Below are 24,866 nucleotides of genomic sequence, written 5' to 3'. Positions count from 1 at the left end.
ACATGTAGAAATGCAAAAAAAGTTTCTGTTGGGGGGGGGCGGGGTAACAATTTTTTTGGGGAGGGGTTGGAAATCACTTAAAACATGTAGAAATGCCAAAAAAAAAAAATTTCTTGAACAATTTTTTTGGGGGGTTGGAAACCACAAAACATGTAGAAATGCAAAAAAAAAAATTTTTTCTCTAAATTTTTTTGGGGGGGTAACGATTTTTTGGGGAGGGGTTGGAAATCACTTAAAACATGTAGAAATGCAAAAAAAGTTTCTTTTTTGGGGGGGGCGGGGTAACAATTTTTTGGGAGGGTTGGAAATCACTTAAAACATGTAGAAATACAAAAAAAAAATTTTCTCGAACAATTTTTTTTGGGGGGGTTGGAAACCACTCAAAATGTAGAAATGCAAAAAAAAAAAATTTTTTTGTCGAACAAATTTTTGAGGGGGGGGTTGGAAATCACTTAAAACATGTAGAAATGCAAAAAAAAGAAATTTTTTTGTCTCAATTTTTTTGGGGCGGGGTTGGAAATCACTCAAAACATGAAGAAATGCAAAAGAAAAAAATTTTTTCTCTAACTTTTTTTGGGGAGGGGTTGGAAATCACTTAAAACATGTAGAAATGCCAAAAAAAAAAAAATTCTTGAACAATTTTTTGGGGGGGTTGGAAACCACTCAAAACATGTAGAAATGCAAAAAAAAAATTTTTCTCTAAATTTTTTTGGGGAGGGGTTGGAAATCACTTAAAACATGTAGAAATGCAATAAAAAAATTTTTTTCTCGAACAATTTTTTTTTTTTGGGGGGGTTGGAAACCACTGAAAATGTAGAAATGCAAAAAAAAAAATTTTTGTCGAACAAATTTTTGAGGGGGTTGGAAATCACTTAAAACATGTAGAAATGCAAAAAAATTTTTGTTGAACAATTTTTTTTGAGAGGGGGTGGAAATCACTTAAAACATGTAGAAATGCAAAAAAAAGAAATTTTTTTTGTCTCAATTTTTTTTTGGGGGGGGGGGGGGGTTGGAAATCACTCAAAACATGAAGAAATGCAAAAAAAAAAATTTTTCTTCTCTAACTTTTTTTGGGGAGGGGTTGGAAATCACTTAAAACATGTAGAAATGCCCAAAAAAATATAATTTTCTTGAACAATTTTTTGGGGGGGTTGGAAACCACTCAAAACATGTAGAAATGCAAAAGAAAATTTTTTTCTCTAAATTTTCTTTGAGGGGGTAACGATTTTTTGGGGAGGGGTTGGAAATCACTTAAAACATGTAGAAATGCAAAAAAAGTTTCTTTTTGGGGGTGGGGCGGGGTAACAATGTTTTGGGGAGGGTTGGAAATCACTTCAAACATGTAGAAATGCCAAAAAAAAAAAAAATTTCTTGAACAATTTTTCGGGGGGGGGGGGGTTTGGAAACCACTCAAAACATGTAGAAATGCAAAAAAAAAAAAAATTTTCTCTAAATTTTTTAAAGGGGTTGGAAACCACTCAAAACATGTAGAAATGCAAAAAAAATTTTCTCTAAATTTTTTTGGGGGGGTAACGATTTTTTGGGGAGGGGTTGGAAATCACTTAAAACATGTAGAAATGCAAAAAGTTTCTTTTGGGGGCGGGGTAACAATTTTTTTGGGGAGGGGTTGGAAATCACTTAAAACATGTAGAAATGCAAAAAAAAAAATATTTTCTCGAACAATTTTTTTTGGGGGGGGTTGGAAACCACTCAAAATGTAGAAATGCAAAAAAAAAAAAATTTTTTGTCGAACAAATTTTTGAGGGGGGGGGGGGTTAGGAAATCACTTAAAACATGTAGAAATGCAAAAAAAAAATTATTTTGTCTCTTTTTTTGGGGGGGTTGCAAATCACTCAAAACATGAAGAAATGCAAAAAAAAAAAAAATTTTCTATAACTTTTTTTTGGGAGGGGTTTGAAATCACTTAAAACATATAAAAATACAAAAAAAAAAAAATTTTGTCGAACAGTTTGTTTTAGGGGGGGGGGGTTGGAAATCACTTAAAACATGTAGAAATGCAAAAAAAAAAAAATTTTCTCTAACTTTTTTTGGGGAGGGGTTGGAAATCACTTAAAACATGTAGAAATGTAAAAAAAAAACAAAATTTCTCGAACAATTTTTTGGGGGGGGGTTGGAAAACACTCAAAATGTAGAAATGCAAAAAAAAAAAAAAATTTTGTCGAACAAATTTTTGAGGGGGGGGGGTTGGAAATCACTTAAAACATGTAGAAATGCAAAAAAAGAAATTTTTTTGTCTCAATTTTTTTGGGGCGGGGTTGGAAATCACTCAAAACATGAAGAAATGCAAAAGAAAAATTTTTTTTCTCTAACTTTTTTTGGGGAGGGGTTGGAAATCACTTAAAACATGTAGAAATGCAAAAAAAAATATTTTCTCGAACAATTTTTTTTTTTGGGGGGGGGGGGGTTGGAAACCACTCAAAACATGTAGAAATGCAAAAAAAAAATTTTTTTTTTTCTTGAACAATTTTTTGGGGGGGTTGGAAACCACTCAAAACATGTAGAAATGCAAAAGAAAATTTTTTTCTCTAAATTTTCTTTGAGGGGGTAACGATTTTTTGGGGAGGGGTTGGAAATCACTTAAAACATGTAGAAATGCAAAAAAAGTTTCTTTTTTGGGGGGGGGCGGGGTAACAATTTTTTTGGGGAGGGTTGGAAATCACTTAAAACATGTAGAAATGCCAAAAAAAAATAATTTCTTGAACAATTTTTCGGGGGGGGGGGGGGGTTTGGAAACCACTCAAAACATATAGAAATGCAAAAAAAACATTTTTTTTTCTTGAACAATTTTTTGGGGGGGGTTGGAAACCACTCAAAACATGTAGAAATGCAAAAAAAAAAAATTTTTCTCTAAATTTTTTAAAGGGGGTTGGAAACCACTCAAAACATGTAGAAATGCAAAAAAAATTTTTTTTCTCTAAATTTTTTTTGGGGGGGGTAACGATTTTTTGGGGAGGGGTTGGAAATCACTTAAAACATGTAGAAATGCAAAAAAAGTTTCTTTTGGGGGGGGCGGGGTAACAATTTTTTTGGGGAGGGGTTGGAAATCACTTAAAACATGTAGAAATGCCAAAAAAAAAAATTTCTTGAACAATTTTTCGGGGGGGGGGGGGGTTTGGAAACCACTCAAAACATGTAGAAATGCAAAAAAAACTTTTTTTTTTCTTGAACAATTTTTTGGGGGGGTTGGAAACCACTCAAAACATGTAGAAATGCAAAAAAAAAAAAATTTCTCTAAATTTTTTAAAGGGGGTTGGAAACCACTAAAAACATGTAGAAATGCAAAAAAAAATTTTTTTCTCTAAATTCTTTTTGGGGGGGGGTAACGATTTTTTGGGGAGGGGTTGGAAATCACTTAAAACATGTAGAAATGCAAAAAAGTTTCTTTTGGGGGCGGGGTAACAATTTTTTTGGGGAGGGGCTGGAAATCACTTAAAACATGTAGAAATGCCAAAAAAAAAAAAATTTCTTGAACAATTTTTCGGGGGGGGGGGTTGGAAACCACTCAAAACATGTAGAAATGCAAAAAAAAAATTTTTCTCTAAATTTTTTTGGGGGGTAACGATTTTTTGGGGAGGGGTTGGAAATCACTTAAAACATGTAGAAATGCAAAAAAAGTTTCTTTTTTGGGGGGGGCGGGGTAACAATTTTTTGGGAGGGTTGGAAATCACTTAAAACATGTAGAAATACAAAAAAAAAAATTTTCTCGAACAATTTTTTTTTTGGGGGGGGTTGGAAACCACTCAAAATGTAGAAATGCAAAAAAAAAAAAATTTTTTTGTCGAACAAATTTTTGAGGGGGGGTTGGAAATCACTTAAAACATGTAGAAATGCAAAAAAAAGAAATTTTTTTGTCTCTTTTTTTTGGGGGGGGGGGGGGGTTGCAAATCACTCAAAACATGTAGAAATGCAAAAAAAAGAAATTTTTTTTCTCTCTTTTTTTTGGGGGGGTTGCAAATCACTCAAAACATGAAGAAATGCAAAAAAAAAAAATTTTTCTCTAACTTTTTTGGGGGAGGGGTTGGAAATCACTTAAAACATGTAGAAATGCAAAAAAAAAAAAAATTTTCTCGAACAATTTTTTTGGGGGGGTTGGAAACCACTCAAAATGTAGAAATGCAAAAAAAAATTTTTTGTCGAACAAATTTTTGAGGGGGGGGGGGTTGGAAATCACTTAAAACATGTAGAAATGCAAAAAAAAGAAATTTTTTTGTCTCAATTTTTTTGGGGCGGGGTTGGAAATCACTCAAAACATGAAGAAATGCAAAAGAAAAAATTTTTTTCTCTAACTTTTTTTGGGGAGGGGTTGGAAATCACTTAAAACATGTAGAAATGCCAAAAAAAAAAAAAAATTTCTTGAACAATTTTTTGGGGGGGTTGGAAACCACTCAAAACATGTAGAAATGCAAAAAAAAAAGTTTTTTCTCTAAATTTTTTTGGGGAGGGGTTGGAAATCACTTAAAACATGTAGAAATGCAAAAAAAAAAATGTTTCTATTACAATTTTTTTTGGGGGGGGGTGGTTGGAAATCACAAAACATGTAGAAATGCAAAAAAAAAAATTTTTTTTCTCGAACAATGTTTTTTGGGGGGGGGTTGGAAATCACTTAAAACATGAAGAAATGCAAAAAAAAATTTTTTCCTCTAACAATTTTTTTTTGGCGGGAGGGACCAAGTCCAAAATTTAATGGCATGATCCTTGGACCATACCTAACCCCCCCACCAAGTTTCGTCGAAATCCGTCGAGGAGTTTTTCCGTAATACTGTTCACAAACAAACAAACAAACAAACAGTAACAACCTCCATCCATCTTCGAAGATGGCGGAGGTTAATTCGTTTGATTGTTTTGCCATTTTATCAAAATTTGTTAGCTATTTGTTCACAAATCGGTGCCTTAAAAATGTATTTTTTTAATCTTTAACAATTCTCCTGTATCTAACGCATGGTTTTGCGTTGTTGGGGGGGGGGCAATACTGCTGATGCTCACCTTTTAATTATAATTGTTTATTCCTGCTTTGCAGGTACAATATCGAGAGGATGCCAGATGATTACGGTGCCCCTCGCCTGTGATCGAAACTGCGTCCTGCAGCGTATTCTCATCGCAGTGGTTGAACATTTGGTCCTGCTCGTTGGCTGAGTTGGACAGCTGTTTATAATCCTGTTAAAGTGCTGTACTTAGAATCCAGTGTAATATTGTTCTTGGTCACGATTGGTAAAGGGCCTCGTGTTGCATTTTGTTTAAATTATTGTTTCTATTATATACCCAAATTGTTTGGCTTAATTGGTAAAGCTTTGAGAAGTTCTGTTTAGTTAAAACGTTGTGGGACAGTTATAAAGTAAGCTGGTTTTTAATTTGCAATTGCCCTTTTTTATCAGTCCTTAAAGGTTTTCCAAGCCATTGCCCTGATTCTGTTGTCATCGGGAAGATCACCCACCAGTGGGAAAACAAATGTGTGGCTAAGAAAGGACCTTTCCTTTATGATCAATGGAAAACGATTCCAACTCTTATGTGATATCAGAAGGTCCTTTATGCCTTTCAAAACACCACTAACATTCTTCGAACTCGCATCAAAAGAAACCAAGCCATCTTACACTGGTGTGTAGAATACTTGTGATGATAATTGATAAATCATTAAGTGACAGAGGCAGAGCTTGAACTTTTCATTCACTGCTCTGATTGTTCCAAGTTCACTTCGTAAACTGTGGTAATTGAGATTCTGGACCTGTCGAGCTGATTTGACTTGTCTAAAAGTGGGCCAAATGTGCTGACAAGTTGTGCAAAAAGTGGCCATTTCCTCATACAGTTGAAAGTGGTGTATTTGACAAGACTTTTCTTGCTTTGTTGGACATAAGCAAGATTAAGTAAAACCTTTCCTTTTGTATTATGGCTGAATTCCTCATCTTTCTGTGATTGTAAATAGTCGAGATTTCAAGTGGCATGCATTGAAAACATTATGTGGCAAATAAATACCCATTACAGATGCCAGTTCTCTGAGTGATATTAATTCCATCCATCAGGACCATACTCTGCACAGAGCATCAGTGCTGCCAAAGCAGTCTTCTTATCTGGGCTATTGGGTACAATCCTGGACACGTCACCATTCTGACACAGGATACTCAAGTGGCTCAATCATCCCATCAAGCCGGTACTCATTTTGCTGACCTTAATAAAATGGCAGGCTGAGTCAATCCCACCTGGTATAGTTCAACTGCGAAGCAGGATTTGAACTCAGGACCCAAGGATCCCAAACCCACCACCCTAACCATTAAGCCAACACCAGGCACATTTTAAATGCATGATGAAAATAGCAATAACTAATAGCTTGGAATATACAAGTTACTCTGCTTCCTTTGGCTTGTGCAGCAGAGTAGCACTTGCTTTAATGGGCTTCATACAATGGCTGCATCTTACACGAAACATCACCCCCTTCCTTACCTCCAAGAGAACTTTGAAAACATTCACAGTGTTTGGTGGTTAATACCACCTATGGGTGTGGAGTGTTGGAAACAAAGCCATTCAGTAACCATAACACACCTACCTTAAAGTTGACATATGAGTATTTGCATGCATCTCAGGTTGAGACAAGACCGTGCTGGTTGCATGTGGTTGGGTGCAAACGGAATGTAGCCATGCTCATGCAAGTTTGTTTCGTTTGTGGAGGGAAGAGGTAATGAGGATTTCTTATCTCTTTTTAAAGTTATTGGACAAGGAACAGGTTGCTTGGTCTAATTTGTAGCCCATTGGGTCACTGTGGGGAATGACTGATGGCGTATCAAGAAAAACTTGTGCCAATACGAGATTTGGGGGTCAATTAACAATGACTATCATTATTAGGATCTCTTGTTCCATTATTGTAATCGACCAAGTCCATCTCCGTCTGACTGAGTTTCTCACAAAACTGGTGATTACTCAGCCTTTTGTCAGGTATATTGGAAGATAAAGTGGAATGCGATTGCCGTTTTTATCAAATTGTGAATTTTGATCAATAACAGTTATGAAAGAAAGGTAAACTTTTAAAGAGCAAACCAACATAATACTTGCTCCCTTCACCGTTTTCCCAATTCTACATCATAATTGATGCACCAGTCTATTTTTATAAATAAATAAATAAATGCTTCCTCAGTCTGGAAAAAAAAAGACTTGTTAACACTTCATGAATGATCTAACATTTCCCTCTGTTCCTCATTGCTGATTGGTGTTGGATGGTACAAGTCAATCCTGCAGTTTCCCTCAAACAAAGGCACCATGTGAGGAGGTGGTTTCAGCAGGGATTTCAACAGCTTGAACAATTTTTTGGGGGGGGTTGGAAACCACTCAAAACATGTAGAAATGCAAAAAAAAAATTTTTCTCTAAATTTTTTTGGGGAGGGGTTGGAAATCACTTAAAACATGTAGAAATGCAATAAAAAAATTTTTTTCTCGAACAATTTTTTTTTGGGGGGGGGGGGGGGGTTTGGAAACCACTGAAAATGTAGAAATGCAAAAAAAAAAATTTTTGTCGAACAAATTTTTGAGGGGGTTGGAAATCACTTAAAACATGTAGAAATGCAAAAAAAAATTTTTGTTGAACAATTTTTTTGAGGGGGGTGGAAATCACTTAAAACATGTAGAAATGCAAAAAAAAGAAATTATTTTTGTCTCAATTTTTTTGGGGGGGGGGGTTGGAAATCACAAAACATGAAGAAATGCAAAAAAAAAAAATTTTCTTCTCTAACTTTTTTTGGGGAGGGGTTGGAAATCACTTAAAACATGTAGAAATGCCCAAAAAAATATAATTTTCTTGAACAATTTTTCGGGGGGGTTGGAAACCACTCAAAACATGTAGAAATGCAAAAGAAAATTTTTTTCTCTAAATTTTCTTTGAGGGGGTAACGATTTTTTGGGGAGGGGTTGGAAATCACTTAAAACATGTAGAAATGCAAAAAAGTTTCTTTTTGGGGGGGAGGAGTAACAATTTTTTGGGGAGGGTTGGAAATCACTTCAAACATGTAGAAATGCCAAAAAAAAAAAAAAATTTCTTGAACAATTTTTCGGGGGGGGGGGGTTTGGAAACCACTCAAAACATGTAGAAATGCAAAAAAAAAAAAATTTTCTCTAAATTTTTTAAAGGGGGTTGGAAACCACTCAAAACATGTAGAAATGCAAAAAAAAAATTTTCTCTAAATTTTTTTTGGGGGGGGTAACGATTTTTTGGGGAGGGGTTGGAAATCACTTAAAACATGTAGAAATGCAAAAAAAGTTTCTTTTGGGGGGGGCGGGGTAACAATTTTTTTGGGGAGGGTTGGAAATCACTTAAAACATGTAGAAATGCAAAAAAAAAATATTTTCTCGAACAATTTTTTTTTGGGGGCGGGGGGTTGGAAACCACTCAAAATGTAGAAATGCAAAAAAAAAAAATTTTTTTGTCGAACAAATTTTTGAGGGGGGGGGGTTAGGAAATCACTTAAAACATGTAGAAATGCAAAAAAAAAATTATTTTGTCTTTTTTTGGGGGGGGGGTGGAAATCACTCAAAACATGAAAAAAAGCAAAAAAAAAAAAAAATTTTCTCTAACTTTTTTGGGGGAGGGGTTGGAAATCACTTAAAACATGTAGAAATGCAAAAAAAAAAATTTTCTCGAACAATTTTTTTTTTTGGGGGGGGGGGGTTGGAAATCACTTAAAACATGCAGGAATGCAAAAAAAAAAAATTTTCTCTAACTTTTTTGGGGAGGGGTTGGAAATCACTTAAAACATGTAGAAATGTAAAAAAAAAAACAAAATTTCTCGAACAATTTTTTTGGGGGGGGTTGGAAAACACTCAAAATGTAGAAATGCAAAAAAAAAAAAATTTTTTGTCGAACAAATTTTTGAGGGGGGGGTTGGAAATCACTTAAAACATGTAGAAATGCAAAAAAAGAAATTTTTTGTCTCAATTTTTTTGGGGCGGGGTTGGAAATCACTCAAAACATGAAGAAATGCAAAAGAAAAAATTTTTTTCTCTAACTTTTTTTGGGGAGGGGTTGGAAATCACTTAAAACATGTAGAAATGCAAAAAAAAAATATTTTCTCGAACAATTTTTTTTTTTTTGGGGGGGGTTGGAAACCAATCAAAACATGTAGAAATGCAAAAAAAAAATTTTTTTTTTTCTTGAACAATTTTTTGGGGGGGTTGGAAACCACTCAAAACATGTAGAAATGCAAAAGAAAAATTTTTTCTCTAAATTTTCTTTGAGGGGGTAACGATTTTTTGGGGAGGGGTTGGAAATCACTTAAAACATGTAGAAATGCAAAAAAAGTTTGTTTTTTGGGGGGGGCGGGGTAACAATTTTTTTGGGGAGGGTTGGAAATCACTTAAAACATGTAGAAATGCCAAAAAAAAAAAATTTCTTGAACAATTTTTCGGGGGGGGGGGGGGTTTGGAAACCACTCAAAACATGTAGAAATGCAAAAAAAACTTTTTTTTTTCTTGAACAATTTTTTGGGGGGGTTGGAAACCACTCAAAACATGTATAAATGCAAAAAAAAAAAAATTTCTCTAAATTTTTTAAAGGGGTTGGAAACCACTCAAAACATGTAGAAATGCAAAAAAAAAAATTTTTCTCTAAATTTTTTTTGGGGGGGGGGTAACGATTTTTTGGGGAGGGGTTGGAAATCACTTAAAACATGTAGAAATGCAAAAAGTTTCTTTTGGGGGGCGGGGTAACAATTTTTTTGGGGAGGGTTGGAAATCACTTAAAACATGTAGAAATGCCAAAAAAAAAAATTTCTTGAACAATTTTTCGGGGGGGTTTGGAAACCACTCAAAACATGTAGAAATGCAAAAAACTTTTTTTCTTGAACAATTTTTTTGGGGGGTTGGAAACCACTCAAAACATGTAGAAATGCAAAAAAAAAAATTTTCTCTAAATTTTTTAAAGGGGTTGGAAACCACTCAAAACATGTAGAAATGCAAAAAAAAAAAAAATTTCTCTAAATTTTTTTTTTGGGGGGGGTAACGATTTTTTGGGGAGGGGTTGGAAATCACTTAAAACATGTAGAAATGCAAAAAAGTTTCTTTTGGGGGCGGGGTAACAATTTTTTTGGGGAGGGGTTGGAAATCACTTAAAACATGTAGAAATGCCAAAAAAAAAATTTCTTGAACAATTTTTCGGGGGGGGGGTTTGGAAACCACTCAAAACATGTAGAAATGCAAAAAAAACTTTTTTTTTCTTGAACAATTTTTTGGGGGGGTTGGAAACCACTCAAAACATGTATAAATGCAAAAAAAAAAAAAATTCTCTAAATTTTTTAAAGGGGGTTGGAAACCACTAAAAACATGTAGAAATGCAAAAAAAAAAATTTTTCTCTAAATTCTTTTTGGGGGGGGGGTAACGATGTTTTGGGGAGGGGTTGGAAATCACTTAAAACATGTAGAAATGCAAAAAAAGTTTCTTTTGGGGGGGCGGGGTAACAATTTTTTTGGGGAGGGTTGGAAATCACTTAAAACATGTAGAAATGCCAAAAAAAAAAATTTCTTGAACAATTTTTTGGGGGGTTGGAAACCACTCAAAACATGTAGAAATGCAAAAAAAAAAAATTTTTCTTTAAATTTTTTTGGGGGGGTAACGATTTGTTTGGGAGGGGTGGGGAATCACTTAAAACATGTAGAAATGCAAAAAAAGTTTGTTTTTTGGGGGGGGCGGGGTAACAATTTTTTTGGGGAGGGTTGGAAATCACTTAAAACATGTAGAAATGCCAAAAAAAAAAAATTTCTTGAACAATTTTTCGGGGGGGGGGGGGGTTTGGAAACCACTCAAAACATATAGAAATGCAAAAAAAACATTTTTTTTTCTTGAACAATTTTTTTTGGGGGGGGGTTGGAAACCACTCAAAACATGTAGAAATGCAAAAAAAAAAAAATTTTCTCTAAATTTTTTAAAGGGGGTTGGAAACCACTCAAAACATGTAGAAATGCAAAAAAAAAAAAATTTCTCTAAATTTTTTTTGGGGGGGGGTAACGATTTTTTGGGGAGGGGTTGGAAATCACTTAAAACATGTAGAAATGCAAAAAAAGTTTCTTTTGGGGGCGGGGTAACAATTTTTTTGGGGAGGGGTTGGAAATCACTTAAAACATGTAGAAATGCCAAAAAAAAAAAATTTCTTGAACAATTTTTCGGGGGGGGGTTTGGAAACCACTCAAAACATGTAGAAATGCAAAAAAAACTTTTTTTTTTCTTGAACAATTTTTTGGGGGGGTTGGAAACCACTCAAAACATGTATAAATGCAAAAAAAAAAAAATTCTCTAAATTTTTTAAAGGGGGTTGGAAACCACTAAAAAAATGAAGAAATGCAAAAAAAAAATTTTTTCTCTAAATTCTTTTTGGGGGGGGTAACGATTTTTTGGGGAGGGGTTGGAAATCACTTAAAACATGTAGAAATGCAAAAAAGTTTCTTTTGGGGGGCGGGTAACAATTTTTTTGGGGAGGGGTTGGAAAACACTTAAAACATGTAGAAATGCCAAAAAAAAAAAAAAAATTCTTGAACAATTTTTCGGTGGGGGGGGGTTGGAAACCACTCAAAACATGTAGAAATGCAAAAAAAAAAAATTTCTCTAAATTTTTTTGGGGGGGGGAACGATTTTTTGGGGAGGGGTTGGAAATCACTTAAAACATGTAGAAATGCAAAAAAAGTTTCTTTTTTTGGGGGAAAGCGGGGTAACAATTTTTTTGGGAGGGTTGGAAATCACTTAAAACATGTAGAAATGCAAAAAAAATATTTTCTCGAACAATTTTTTTTTTTTGGGGGGGGGGTTGGAAACCACTCAAAATGTAGAAATGCAAAAAAAAAAATTTTTTTGTCGAACAAATTTTTGAGGGGGTTAGGAAATCACTTAAAACATGTAGAAATGCAAAAAAAGAAATTTTTTTCTCTCTTTTTTTTGGGGGGGGGGGGGGTTGCAAATCACTCAAAACATGTAGAAATGCAAAAAAAAGAAATTTTTTTCTCTCTTTTTTTTGGGGGGGTTGCAAATCACTCAAAACATGAAGAAATGCAAAAAAAAAAAAAATTTTCTCTAACTTTTTTGGGGGAGGGGTTGGAAATCACTTAAAACATGTAGAAATGCAAAAAAAAAAAAATTTTCTCGAACAATTTTTTTGGGGGGGTTGGAAACCACTCAAAATGTAGAAATGCAAAAAAAAAAAAATTTTTTGTCGAACAAATTTTTGAGGGGGGGTTGGAAATCACTTAAAACATGTAGAAATGCAAAAAAAAGAAATTTTTTTGTCTCAATTTTTTTGGGGCGGGGTTGGAAATCACTCAAAACATGAAGAAATGCAAAAGAAAAAATTTTTTTCTCTAACTTTTTTTGGGGAGGGGTTGGAAATCACTTAAAACATGTAGAAATGCCAAAAAAAAAAAAAATTTCTTGAACAATTTTTTGGGGGGGTTGGAAACCACTCAAAACATGTAGAAATGCAAAAAAAAAAGTTTTTTCTCTAAATTTTTTTGGGGAGGGGTTGGAAATCACTTAAAACATGTAGAAATGCAAAAAAAAAAATTTTTCTATTACAATTTTTTTGGGGGGGGGGGGTGGTTGGAAATCACAAAACATGTAGAAATGCAAAAAAAAATTTTTTTTTTCTCGAACAATGTTTTTTGGGGGGGGGGGTTGGAAATCACTTAAAACATGAAGAAATGCAAAAAAAAAATTTTTCCTCTAACAATTTTTTTTTGGCGGGAGGGACCAAGTCCAAAATTTAATGGCATGATCCTTGGACCATACCTAACCCCCCCACCAAGTTTCGTCGAAATCCGTCGAGGAGTTTTTCCGTAATACTGTTCACAAACAAACAAACAAACAAACAGTAACAACCTCCATCCATCTTCGAAGATGGCGGAGGTTAATTCGTTTGATTGTTTTGCCATTTTATCAAAATTTGTTAGCTATTTGTTCACAAATCGGTGCCTTAAAAATGTATTTTTTTAATCTTTAACAATTCTCCTGTATCTAACGCATGGTTTTGCGTTGTTGGGGGGGGGGGGCAATACTGCTGATGCTCACCTTTTAATTATAATTGTTTATTCCTGCTTTGCAGGTACAATATCGAGAGGATGCCAGATGATTACGGTGCCCCTCGCCTGTGATCGAAACTGCGTCCTGCAGCGTATTCTCATCGCAGTGGTTGAACATTTGGTCCTGCTCGTTGGCTGAGTTGGACAGCTGTTTATAATCCTGTTAAAGTGCTGTACTTAGAATCCAGTGTAATATTGTTCTTGGTCACGATTGGTAAAGGGCCTCGTGTTGCATTTTGTTTAAATTATTGTTTCTATTATATGCCCAAATTGTTTGGCTTAATTGGTAAAGCTTTGAGAAGTTCTGTTTAGTTAAAACGTTGTGGGACAGTTATAAAGTAAGCTGGTTTTTAATTTGCAATTGCCCTTTTTTATCAGTCCTTAAAGGTTTTCCAAGCCATTGCCCTGATTCTGTTGTCATCGGGAAGATCACCCACCAGTGGGAAAACAAATGTGTGGCTAAGAAAGGACCTTTCCTTTATGATCAATGGAAAACGATTCCAACTCTTATGTGATATCAGAAGGTCCTTTATGCCTTTCAAAACACCACTAACATTCTTCGAACTCGCATCAAAAGAAACCAAGCCATCTTACACTGGTGTGCAGAATACTTGTGATGATAATTGATAAATCATTAAGTGACAGAGGCAGAGCTTGAACTTTTCATTCACTGCTCTGATTGTTCCAAGTTCACTTCGTAAACTGTGGTAATTGAGATTCTGGACCTGTCGAGCTGATTTGACTTGTCTAAAAGTGGGCCAAATGTGCTGACAAGTTGTGCAAAAAGTGGCCATTTCCTCATACAGTTGAAAGTGGTGTATTTGACAAGACTTTTCTTGCTTTGTTGGACATAAGCAAGATTAAGTAAAACCTTTCCTTTTGTATTATGGCTGAATTCCTCATCTTTCTGTGATTGTAAATAGTCGAGATTTCAAGTGGCATGCATTGAAAACATTATGTGGCAAATAAATACCCATTACAGATGCCAGTTCTCTGAGTGATATTAATTCCATCCATCAGGACCATACTCTGCACAGAGCATCAGTGCTGCCAAAGCAGTCTTCTTATCTGGGCTATTGGGTACAATCCTGGACACGTCACCATTCTGACAGGATACTCAAGTGGCTCAATCATCCCATCAAGCCGGTACTCATTTTGCTGACCTTAATAAAATGGCAGGCTGAGTCAATCCCACCTGGTATAATTCAACTGCGAAGCAGGATTTGAACTCAGGACCCAAGGATCCCAAACCCACCACCCTAACCATTAAGCCAACACCAGGCACATTTTAAATGCATGATGAAAATAGCAATAACTAATAGCTTGGAATATACAAGTTACTCTGCTTCCTTTGGCTTGTGCAGCAGAGTAGCACTTGCTTTAATGGGCTTCATACAATGGCTGCATCTTACACGAAACATCACCCCCTTCCTTACCTCCAAGAGAACTTTGAAAATATTCACAGTGTTTGGTGGTTAATACCACCTATGGGTGTGGAGTGTTGGAAACAAAGCCATTCAGTAACCATAACACACCTACCTTAAAGTTGACATATGAGTATTTGCATGCATCTCAGGTTGAGACAAGACCGTGCTGGTTGCATGTGGTTGGGTGCAAACGGAATGTAGCCATGCTCATGCAAGTTTGTTTCGTTTGTGGAGGGAAGAGGTAATGAGGATTTCTTATCTCTTTTTAAAGTTATTGGACAAGGAACAGGTTGCTTGGTCTAATTTGTAGCCCATTGGGTCACTGTGGGGAATGACTGATGGCGTATCAAGAAAAACTTGTGCCAATACGAGATTTGGGGGTCAATTAACAATGACTATCATTATTAGGATCTCTTGTTCCATTATTGTAATCGACCAAGTCCATCTCCGTCTGACTGAGTTTCTCACAAAACTGGTGATTACTCAGCCTTTTGTCAGGTATATTGGAAGATAAAGTGGAATGCGATTGCCGTTTTTATCAAATTGTGAATTTTGATCAATAACAGTTATGAAAGAAAGGTAAACTTTTAAAGAGCAAACCAACATAATACTTGCTCCCTTCACCGTTTTCCCAATTCTACATCATAATTGATGCACCAGTCTATTTTTATAAATAAATAAATAAATGCTTCCTCAGTCTGGAAAAAAAAAAGAAGACTTATTAACACTTCATGAATGATCTAACATTTCCCTCTGTTCCTCATTGCTGATTGGTGTTGGATGGTACAAGTCAATCCTGCAGTTTCCCTCAAACAAAGGCACCATGTGAGGAGGTGGTTTCAGCAGGGATATCATCACCATTGGCAAATGAGGGTGATATTCAGTCTAATGCCAAAGCAAAAGAAATGGGATGAGGGGTTGACAACTATAAAGTTTCCAAATTTACCATCAGCCCATCTTTTAAGAGCTACTGATCTCATATGGGCCGTTACCGACCCAGTGGTTTGCCTCGACGGTTGAACCCAACCCTAACTGTTCCTGCTGGACTATGTGCACGGGATGCTGACGGTTGACTCTGCAGGCCATTGGGTTTATGCTGCCCAGCTCTGGTGTGGACCTCATGTCCAGACTGATAGCCAGTCCAGGCAGGGCAACGTGGACTTTCTGGGTCCGTGGCCTTTGTGGAAGGCATACCAGAAATCCTGGTGCTTCTTTTGCGATTGGGTGCACCACGATAACCAGAGGGAGAAGATATAGGCCCGCCAAATCTCCTTTGTGCACTCTGGCTTCTATCCATTGGCTTCCGCAGACTACTGGATGTCGACTCTGAATGCATTGTAGTTCCTGGAACTCTGTAACGACGCAACCTGAAACGACAAGTTCATCTTAATCACACAAGGAAACACTCATGCTCTTCTCACTCATAGTATGACAGCGTGTCATCAGCAACTCTTGCAATACAGTACTGTACTTCAAAAAAAATTCTTAATTTTCAGAGATATGTCATTCTGCAGGACAAATTCTTATTGGAGCATTTAAAAAACTTTTTGAAACTTGCAAGTTTCAAGAAACAAACCCCAGGAATAAAAAAAGGAAAAAAAATTACGAAATCCCAAAACAAATGATTTTCAAATCTGATATATGGTGGCAAAGTCTGGTGGGTCATTTACAAACTTGCTTTATTAACAGGGGTACAGCGCTGCCACTCATCCAATTGCTCTGTTGATTGAAACAGGAATTTTAAATTTGCCTCGGCCTCAGGGTATAAGCACATCCTGGCCTACTCCCTTTAAAAAGTGCTGCGTGTGGGATCACTTGCAAACAGGTTTTTCTTTTTCTTTTTTATTGCAAACAAAGTCCTCACTCCTTGATATCCCTCTCTGCCATCTACAAGGCACAGGTCAGAAACAATGGAATACTGAATGCTTGCTTACATAGGACCAACCAGAACAAGACGTCGAGAGTTCGGCTACGTTCATTACAAATCTGTTTGATTGGCTCACCGGCATCTCCAAGATCAAACGCAGTCTCTCTCATCAGTGAGTGCCCTGTGGCTGCAGCATGTACAATACATCCAAGAATGCATTGCACCAACTCACCGCCGATGTAAACACCTCCCAATCCACTGACTGATACCGTTAAAGTAGATAAGAGTGGCATCATGCTGAAGCCACGGCCTTCAAATCACATTTTAACAATTCAAGTCGCACAATACCCTGACAAATTACAAATTCCTGCCATAACCTGCGGCACCCTGTGAAGGAATCCCAGGTTGCTTCTCAACCATGGAAACGTTCACGAGTTATCATGGTTGAGCCGATGCTCTGAAAACAAAGTGTGGCCACGGATGATTGTTCATGATACATTACAATCAAAAATCTTACAACACCCTTTATTATTTTTTTAAAAATGTGTTAAAATAAAATCAAAAGCCGTGAGAAGACAACCAGTACTGTCAATTGGATGATGCATTAAACATTAGCGGTATTGTGCCTACCTTGATTCCAAAGGGGGACGCTTTGGTGGGCGACCTGGAGGCGGCCGAGGCACCAGTGGAACATGAACCCCAATGTCAGGGGAGATATTTCCATGATATCTTTCATCCATACTCGTGAGTGGAGCAATTGGCCGGGGAATACGTGATGGGCGTGGAAGGGAACTGGAATGGCCCAATGAAGATCGACCAGCTTCTAATGAAGGTCGTGAGCCCTCTGACCGAGTTTCATCTTCAGAACAAGGATCTTCATAAGGTCTTGAGGAAGATGAACTGGGAGAGAAACTTTCTCCCAAGAGATGGTACCGCAAGGGTACCTGTCGCCGTCTGTTCAGTGGGACGAGGCTCCTTTTGTGTGAGAGATGTTCCTTAGCAGAGAAGGCACTTTTGTCCAAAGATGGCTCCCTCAAACTACTTGGTAATGCACTGGAAGGAACATGCTGACAAAGTGAACCAACCTCCTCATCCAACACCGATTCCGCAACATTCTCCATCATTTCCTGACCATTTTTATGAATCTCCGATACCACCCTTTTGCTTCCAATAGGGTCCAATGTAAGATTCCCAATGTCTGCCAAGCTGTTTACAAAAGTTCCTTGTTGAGGAGCAACATCACCTAATGGAAGGTCAGCAACATTGTCATAAGCAGCTTGATCATCTATATCCTCTAGTTTTGTTCGATTGCAGAATAGGTACTTATGGAATGGTTCAAGCAGAGAACAGATCTGTAGAGCGGGCATGTTGGAAGATGCCGTGAGATTATCTATTTGGGAACGATCATCATTCTCCACTTTTAATGCTTGCACAGAATAATTTATGTTGTTCATAATTTCAACCTCATTCTTTGGTGTGGCCCTCTGATTAGAGGCCTTTGTCCACTCTGAATGCTCAGCAGGTAAATGTTCTTCAGATTTTAAGAGTTCAACTTCTGGTGCAGATGCAGCATCCCCAGCCTTGATCAGACAAGCCTCATTCCTGGCTAATGCTTCTTCATTTGTCGTTGAGTGTTCTTCATCCAACTCATCGTATTCGCTCTTCAGTTGCTTTATCCCAAAATTCCGTGCTTGCTCTGTGTTCGCTTCTGCTCCATCCTGCATGGAGACCAGGCTGGGTTGTCCCATGACATCCAGCAGACTACGCTCGGAGATTGGGACAAACATCTGCTCAACCCTGGCTAGTGTCAGTGCAGACGTCAGCATGGAATGATGAGATGCTTCTTTTCTGTCTGTTTTGCATATTTGTTGGAACTGACGAGTCAGCTCTGATTGGCCAGCAAGCTCATCCTCAATGCTGCACTCGTTTCCTTCAATCCCTTTTTCCTCCAAACTGTCGTCTGGAGAAGAAACTCCAGGGTCTCCAGATCCTCCAGATTCTTCATCCTGTTGGAAGCTGTAAAAGTAAGAAATATGTGTTATCGTAAAGATAAACGATCGAAAATTAGCATGACAGGAATAACATTACAACTCGTGTCATGTTTAATGCACACAAGATGGAACACGACGTACCTTTTTTTGGCAATTTCGCTTGACCCCATCTCTAAGCCAAGAGGTACTTCTTGCACCACTGGCTCATGACCATTGTACACCTCATGCACGCTTGTGTGCATATCAGCTAGCCCTTTGCCCTGGATCTTAACCTTTTCAATTCTTGGAAACTCATTTGCAAGGTCCATGTCCTTGATTTTTACTTGCTGCCCAATTCTCCCTGCAATTTTAGATACAGAGAATGACGATTGGACGTCTTCACCAAACATTTCCGCACTGCTGACAAATTTCTCCAACACGTGTCCCCCTTCTTCTGCCTTTTGGGTTGTTGGAGCATCTTGGCCAAAAGCTTGTCCAGAAGAGGTCTCAGCCAATATCAATCCAGGTCGATCTTTCTGGTCCAGCATCCTCTGAGGGTGATATTTTAGTATCATTTAACACCACACACAAACCATAATATTTCTTATTCCAATTCATGTCACTCTCAGCCTGTGATACAACACAAATTATCATATCAGGAATTCCGTTTATCAGGTGATAAAGTTCAAATGCTTTCCAAACTTGAGAGTTCATAGAACACGATACCCCGAGCGTGCAGTGGTCAAGTATATACAGTACTGTACTCTACTTCGATATTAATAAAAAAAAATTTACTTAAAAAGAAATTTGGAAGTTTAGTGCTATTGGAATTGCCCAGAAGTGGTCAGAATACCACCCTTATACACCAACTGATTGAATCTTTATTTAAATTGAAGTACTGCAAAACTGGAGGTTCTTGGAGGAAGTATTATGACAGATGATTTGTGTTCTACAGTGTTCCAGTATACAATTCAATTTCATTAAAATAAAAATAATAAAAGACGAATAAATAAATAAACAAACAAACAAATAATGAAATAAATAAATAAAATATAAATAAACAAACAAATAAATAAACCAATGTCACCCGCAGGGTGACCCGTATCTTGCCAAAAGGTGACCACGTGTGACTTCTTTAAGGTCACACTGAGGTGAACAGAGCTGCTATCCACCAGGAGCGACTCCTTGAGGAATATCTGCCGATGAGAGATTCCGATGAGAATCGTTCCACAGAGTAACCATGAAAAATATGCTTTTGCCTCATAACGTCACCAAATGACGTCATAATGTCTCAAGCTTGACATATCTAGAAAGCACTCATCGAGGTGTTCAATTGGAGGTACGACACGATATGGTTCCTAAAACTTGAAAATTTGACCTTGGGGTCAAATATATTTGACCTGAGGCGCTAACCATGAAGGTCAAGGCCAATCGCCACCAAAAATTAATCAGCTGAGCGCCAGACCATGAACTATATTCCCATGAAGTTTGAAGATGATCCGATCAAAATTACTCAAAAAATAAGGGTTTCGTCGACTCCCCTGATATGCGACAAAGTGACCTTGACCTTTGACCTTGACCTTCAAAATTTTGTGTGCTGAAAGGGACCTCTATAGGCCTCTGATATGCGAAGTTACAAAAATTTCCGATGATAACTGTGCTCTGCAGAATTTTTTATACGTGATTACAGACAAACAAACAAACCAAAAAAAAACGTACAAGCTGACGAACATATCTTGCAAAAACTTCGTTTTGGCAAGATAATAAAAGGCATATAAATTAATTACACTGCGCATGTGCGATCAGGATGAATTCAAAGCCAAAGTACGTTAAAACGGCAAGCTTGTCTTCCTATTCATGTTCAAAATATAACATTCAATTCAAATCAGTTGTTCCTCGATCACAAACTGGCGATCATAAACTGGTGAGACAAACGGACGGATGGACATGAACCAATGGCTTAACCCAGCTTTTTACTTCCCGTGCGCGGAGTAACACGATTATCGTTATGTGAATGTTGAGTCTATCCAACGGGAAAAAGAACGGTGCAGGTCCAAAAACTTGACTGCCAACATAATGCTATGCCTCATGTCCACAAAGAGGTTCACCCGTGTTCACAGGAGTTGTGACTGGTCACGGCGAAGAAACAATATGAGGTTCTGTGCTGACGTGCAGTGCACGAGTTTGCATGATGATGCACGAAGCCGATTTGTTCGTCGTATGAAATGTTGTTATTGATGGATTTCCTATGAAGGTGTGCACATCTGCTCTGTTTGGTGAAGTCAAAAGATCCGTTTGCATTCACCGATTGGCATTCTCTCGATCCCATTTTATGTGTTCATCCGGATAGATGGATCAAAAATAGCACCAGATGGAGCAATCAAATGAACAAAACTTTAAATAAAGTTGTTCACTAAATCATTGGACACACAAAGCAACAAATATTGCTTTCGTACAAAAGTTATGTGATTGTATGTGAACAAGAAGAAGAAGGAAAAAGAAATGCATTCACGACTGTGGCATGTTCTTGGGCAAAGTAGTATTTCCAATGCTTACCTCAGGAGTACTGCTGGCAGGACGGCCTCGAGGTACGCACACTCACCTCAAAGCTGTCTAGCCTAGGTTTAAATCGCGATGCAGCCATAAACTATCCCAGTGTTTCACAAGCAGGATGGTTCGGCAATGTGTGTGCGTCCCTCTGATGGACATTAAACTGGGCGTCCTGTCTGCCAGCATGCGTTGGTGGACGTTAAAGACCCCACGGTGGCCGTGACGAGTCGGCAAGTTATCGATGGCACCATAGCCAAATTACAAATTCCTCCCCTAACTATTTGGTCGAACGTCAAGCCTAGCTCGCCAGTTGGTGAAAGACTTGGAGGCCAAAAACCTTTCTCGGCCGACTCCACAGGAACATGGGAATAATTGTGGCAGTTGAAGAAAGAAGAATAATAAGAAGAACCTCAGGATTATTGCACTTTTTCCATGCATACATTATGGCAAAAACAAGGACCTCACGAGCATGTGACAGACACAAGTATTTTCTGTGATATCTACACTATAAAAGGTGCCATGCGTCCGTCCGTGTGTAACATTCCGTCCCATCCATTGGTTGGACAGTTCACCTGAATGTACCCACAATTTCAACCTGAAAAAAAAATCATGGCCACCATGTTGGTGCTTGCTGCTATGTGAAGCCAAATACATCTTCGGAGCTATCAGATTCACAATCGCCATGCCGTCCCTATAAGTTTTCCATTCAGTGTAAAATGACTAAATTGACAGTTGAAAGGATTTTAAACTGATGGGTGTCACGGGACTTGTGAAGATAGGCCTCAGCGATTGAGGCAGCGGTCTGTCATCTATACACCAACCAATAACTATGTGGCATCAAGCAGGAATTTTACATTGGAGCCTACACAGGTCCTTGCTATTATTTCCGACTATTTTCTCTGAAACGACTTGACCAGGGACCATAAAACCCATGTCTTTGTCCGAGGACTTCCGGGACTCTCATGACATTGTGAAAGAAAACCTCGGTCATTATTTACTTTTAACGATACGGTGTATATATGCATCAGGAAGAAGATAATTGGTTTCAGTCATTTATTGGCACAATCACCTGATCAGGGTCACTTGAGAGTTGCAATGCCACGGGGTTTCTGCATATCTTGCGTGATTGTGCATTTGACAGGCGACTGATGTGATGGGTTTCTCTGAAATCGGTGATGTCATGATAGGGGAAAGGAAAGTATTAAACATTCCGCTGTTTCGATGTGGGAATGCCTGTTTGCTTTTACGAGCAGGAGCAGGGTGGGGGAGGGGAGGACAGAGCAATGATGGGACAGACTTGGGAGGGGGAGGTCAAAGTTTTTGGAGAGATTTGAGGACTTTGGTGTGGGAGGAGGGGTTGAGGAGTTGTGGCCGGATGGGGAGGGTTGAATTGGGGAGGAGATGGATGCCTTAGGGTTGGGAGAGTGAAACCATGGGGTTTGGGGGAGGGAGAGAAAAGATGGGACAGAGTTGGGAGGAGGAGGTTGAGGCTTCGGGAGGCTGGAGGGAGGGAGCGAGTACATTTGATAGGGCTGACATTTTTTTTTATAATCTGAAAAAGATTTGCCTGGACATGTCCCATGAACTGGCACAGACAGCATGAATTTGCTTGATATTTCTACCTGCAAGCTGTGGTGTGAAACTGAAACTGTACCTCTGCATGTTGAAAATACTGTCTTGAGTTGTGAAAAAAGAAAACAGGATTATTACAATAGAATCAAGAAGCGAAAGGGAATGGTGAAATATTAGCAGAGGAGAGTGGGGGAGGGTGGGAGTCAGGAATTCATTGGGGAAAAGGGGTGGAAGGTCATATATGCTCTAATTTTTGCACAAGTCATGTCGAGATGACCCCCAATATTATGTATCATCTTTAAAGGGACTTTGATGGGAATCAGAAACCAGGACAATTCCATGTTTGGCAGGGTCGTGTGCCACGGGTCTATTTGTAGGTGTACAAACAGTGCAACAAGAAACTGTTATTGATGGAGTTGAATGATGATACCAACATAACATTCAAAGTTCCCTCGTCTCATCTTGACAAAGAAATCAAGGTTGCAACATCTCACCTGCGGTTTGGTTGGCAATGGAATACGAATCAACGATGGAAGCAGTTTGTTGCGACTGCCACAGGGAAGCCGGGGAAGCTGTCGCCGACTTGCTGCAGCTCCAGCCTGCGTTTCGTCCCTGGCAGCCCTCAACGAGTTGAAATAGGTATTTCTCTGGTTCAGGCAGCATGTAAACCGTGAAGGAAAAACAATGAATGCATGAACACTGGTATTTCCCTGGATTAGTGCATCAAGTTGGTGTGCACAGAGCACAGAAAATGTCTGTTTTTCTTTTTTTTGTTTTGTTTTTCATTTGACACAGGCCAAGGCACAGGGAGAGCTTTGCAACAAAGGTTGAGAGGTAAATGCATTGTTGATGGAGCAGAAAAAAATACATAAAAATACACACACACATATATACACATATAAATGTATACACACACATATATATATATATATATATATATATATATATATATATATATATATATATATCTTTGTATATATATATATATATATATATATATATATATATATATATATATATATATATATATATATATATATATATATCTTTGTATATATATATATATATCTTGTATGTATATATATATATATATATATATATATATATATATATATATATATATATATATATATATATATCTTTGTATATATATATGTATATGTGTATGTATGTATATATATATATATATATATGTATATATATATATATATATATATGTATATTTATATATATGTATATATATATATATATATATATATATATATATATATATATATATATATATATATATATATATATATATATATACATACATATATACATATATATACATACATACACATATACATATATATATACAAAGATATATATATATATATATATATATATATATATATATATATATATATATATATATACATACAAAGATATATATATATACAAAGATATATATATATATATATATATATATATATATATATATATATATATATATATATATATATATATATACAAAGATATATATATATATATATATATATATATATATATATATATATATATATATATATATATATATATATATATATATATATATATATATATATATATATATATATATATATATAAATATACACACATATATACAAAGATATATATATATATATATATATATATATATATATATATATATATATATATATATATATATATATATATATATATATATATATATATATATATACACACCAGGGTGTTCCAAAAAAATGAAAGTGATTTTTGCCTCTCCTTGATTTTGCCTTTGTTCCAATACCCCATAAGAACTTATAGGTCAAAAATGAACAAAATTCCATGATATTTAGGGGTACCTCAAGTTGGCACAATTATGTCCATTATGGAGAGGGCATTTTGCACTGCAATGTCAAAAAGCTCATCTCGGTCTCCTTGGAAAAACTATTCTTTCATCCTATATGACTGCTGTGGTTTTTGAAAATATCAAACAACCATATTAATTGTGAAGTGTACTGCGTTGTGCATATTCGACGGCAAGTTGTAAGTTACAGTTTGGAAAATTTCAACAATATTGTGCCAACTTGAGGCACCCCAAAACATCCTCCAATCTGCTTCATATTCGGTGTGTATGTTTCTACTGTCAAATGGAACAAAGGCACACCCAGGGAGCATGAATATTCATACTTTTATTTTTTTTTACCCCCTATTATGAAGCACCCTAATATACACATATATATATATATATATATATATATATATATATATATATATATATATATATACATACATATATCTTCTTCTTCCTTCGGCTGCTCCCGTTAGGGGTCGCCACAGCGGATCATCCGTATGATCCACATAGTGATTTGGCACATGTTTTACGCCGGATGCCCTTCCTGACGCAACCCTGGTCGCCTC

General features: G+C 36.8%; 2 protein-coding genes across 7 annotated transcripts in view; one reads left to right on the top strand and one right to left on the bottom strand.

The window, feature by feature from the left end:
• The window catches only part of FCF1 (FCF1 rRNA-processing protein), a 48,724-nt gene extending 42,725 nt beyond the window's left edge, over positions 1-5,999 (top strand). For all 3 annotated transcript variants that reach the window (XM_085870110.1, XM_085870111.1, XM_085870108.1), the window contains one exon: positions 5,039-5,999. In XM_085870110.1, coding sequence (XP_085726236.1) covers positions 5,039-5,087 — 49 coding nt within the window. In that variant the 3' untranslated portion in view covers positions 5,088-5,999. The remainder of the gene's footprint in view (positions 1-5,038) is intronic.
• An 8,982-nt stretch (positions 6,000-14,981) lies between these two features.
• LOC147032467 (uncharacterized) overlaps positions 14,982-24,866 on the bottom strand; it is a 73,648-nt gene continuing 63,763 nt past the window's right edge. For all 4 annotated transcript variants that reach the window (XM_085870104.1, XM_085870106.1, XM_085870107.1 and 1 more), the window contains 4 exons: positions 22,934-23,086; positions 18,480-18,868; positions 16,978-18,363; positions 14,982-15,847 (listed from right to left, as the gene is read on the bottom strand). In XM_085870104.1, the coding sequence (XP_085726230.1) occupies positions 15,469-15,847; positions 16,978-18,363; positions 18,480-18,868; positions 22,934-23,086 (2,307 nt within the window). In that variant the 3' untranslated portion in view covers positions 14,982-15,468. The remainder of the gene's footprint in view (positions 15,848-16,977; positions 18,364-18,479; positions 18,869-22,933; positions 23,087-24,866) is intronic.

The sequence above is a fragment of the Eptatretus burgeri genome, chromosome 2 (assembly GCF_056783735.1).
Source record: "Eptatretus burgeri isolate ZD-2024b chromosome 2, Ebu_testis_v1, whole genome shotgun sequence".
Taxonomy (NCBI): Eukaryota; Metazoa; Chordata; class Myxini; order Myxiniformes; family Myxinidae; genus Eptatretus; species Eptatretus burgeri.
The sequence above is the reverse complement of the archived record's forward strand: the minus strand, read 5'-3'. Positions and strand labels throughout refer to the sequence as shown.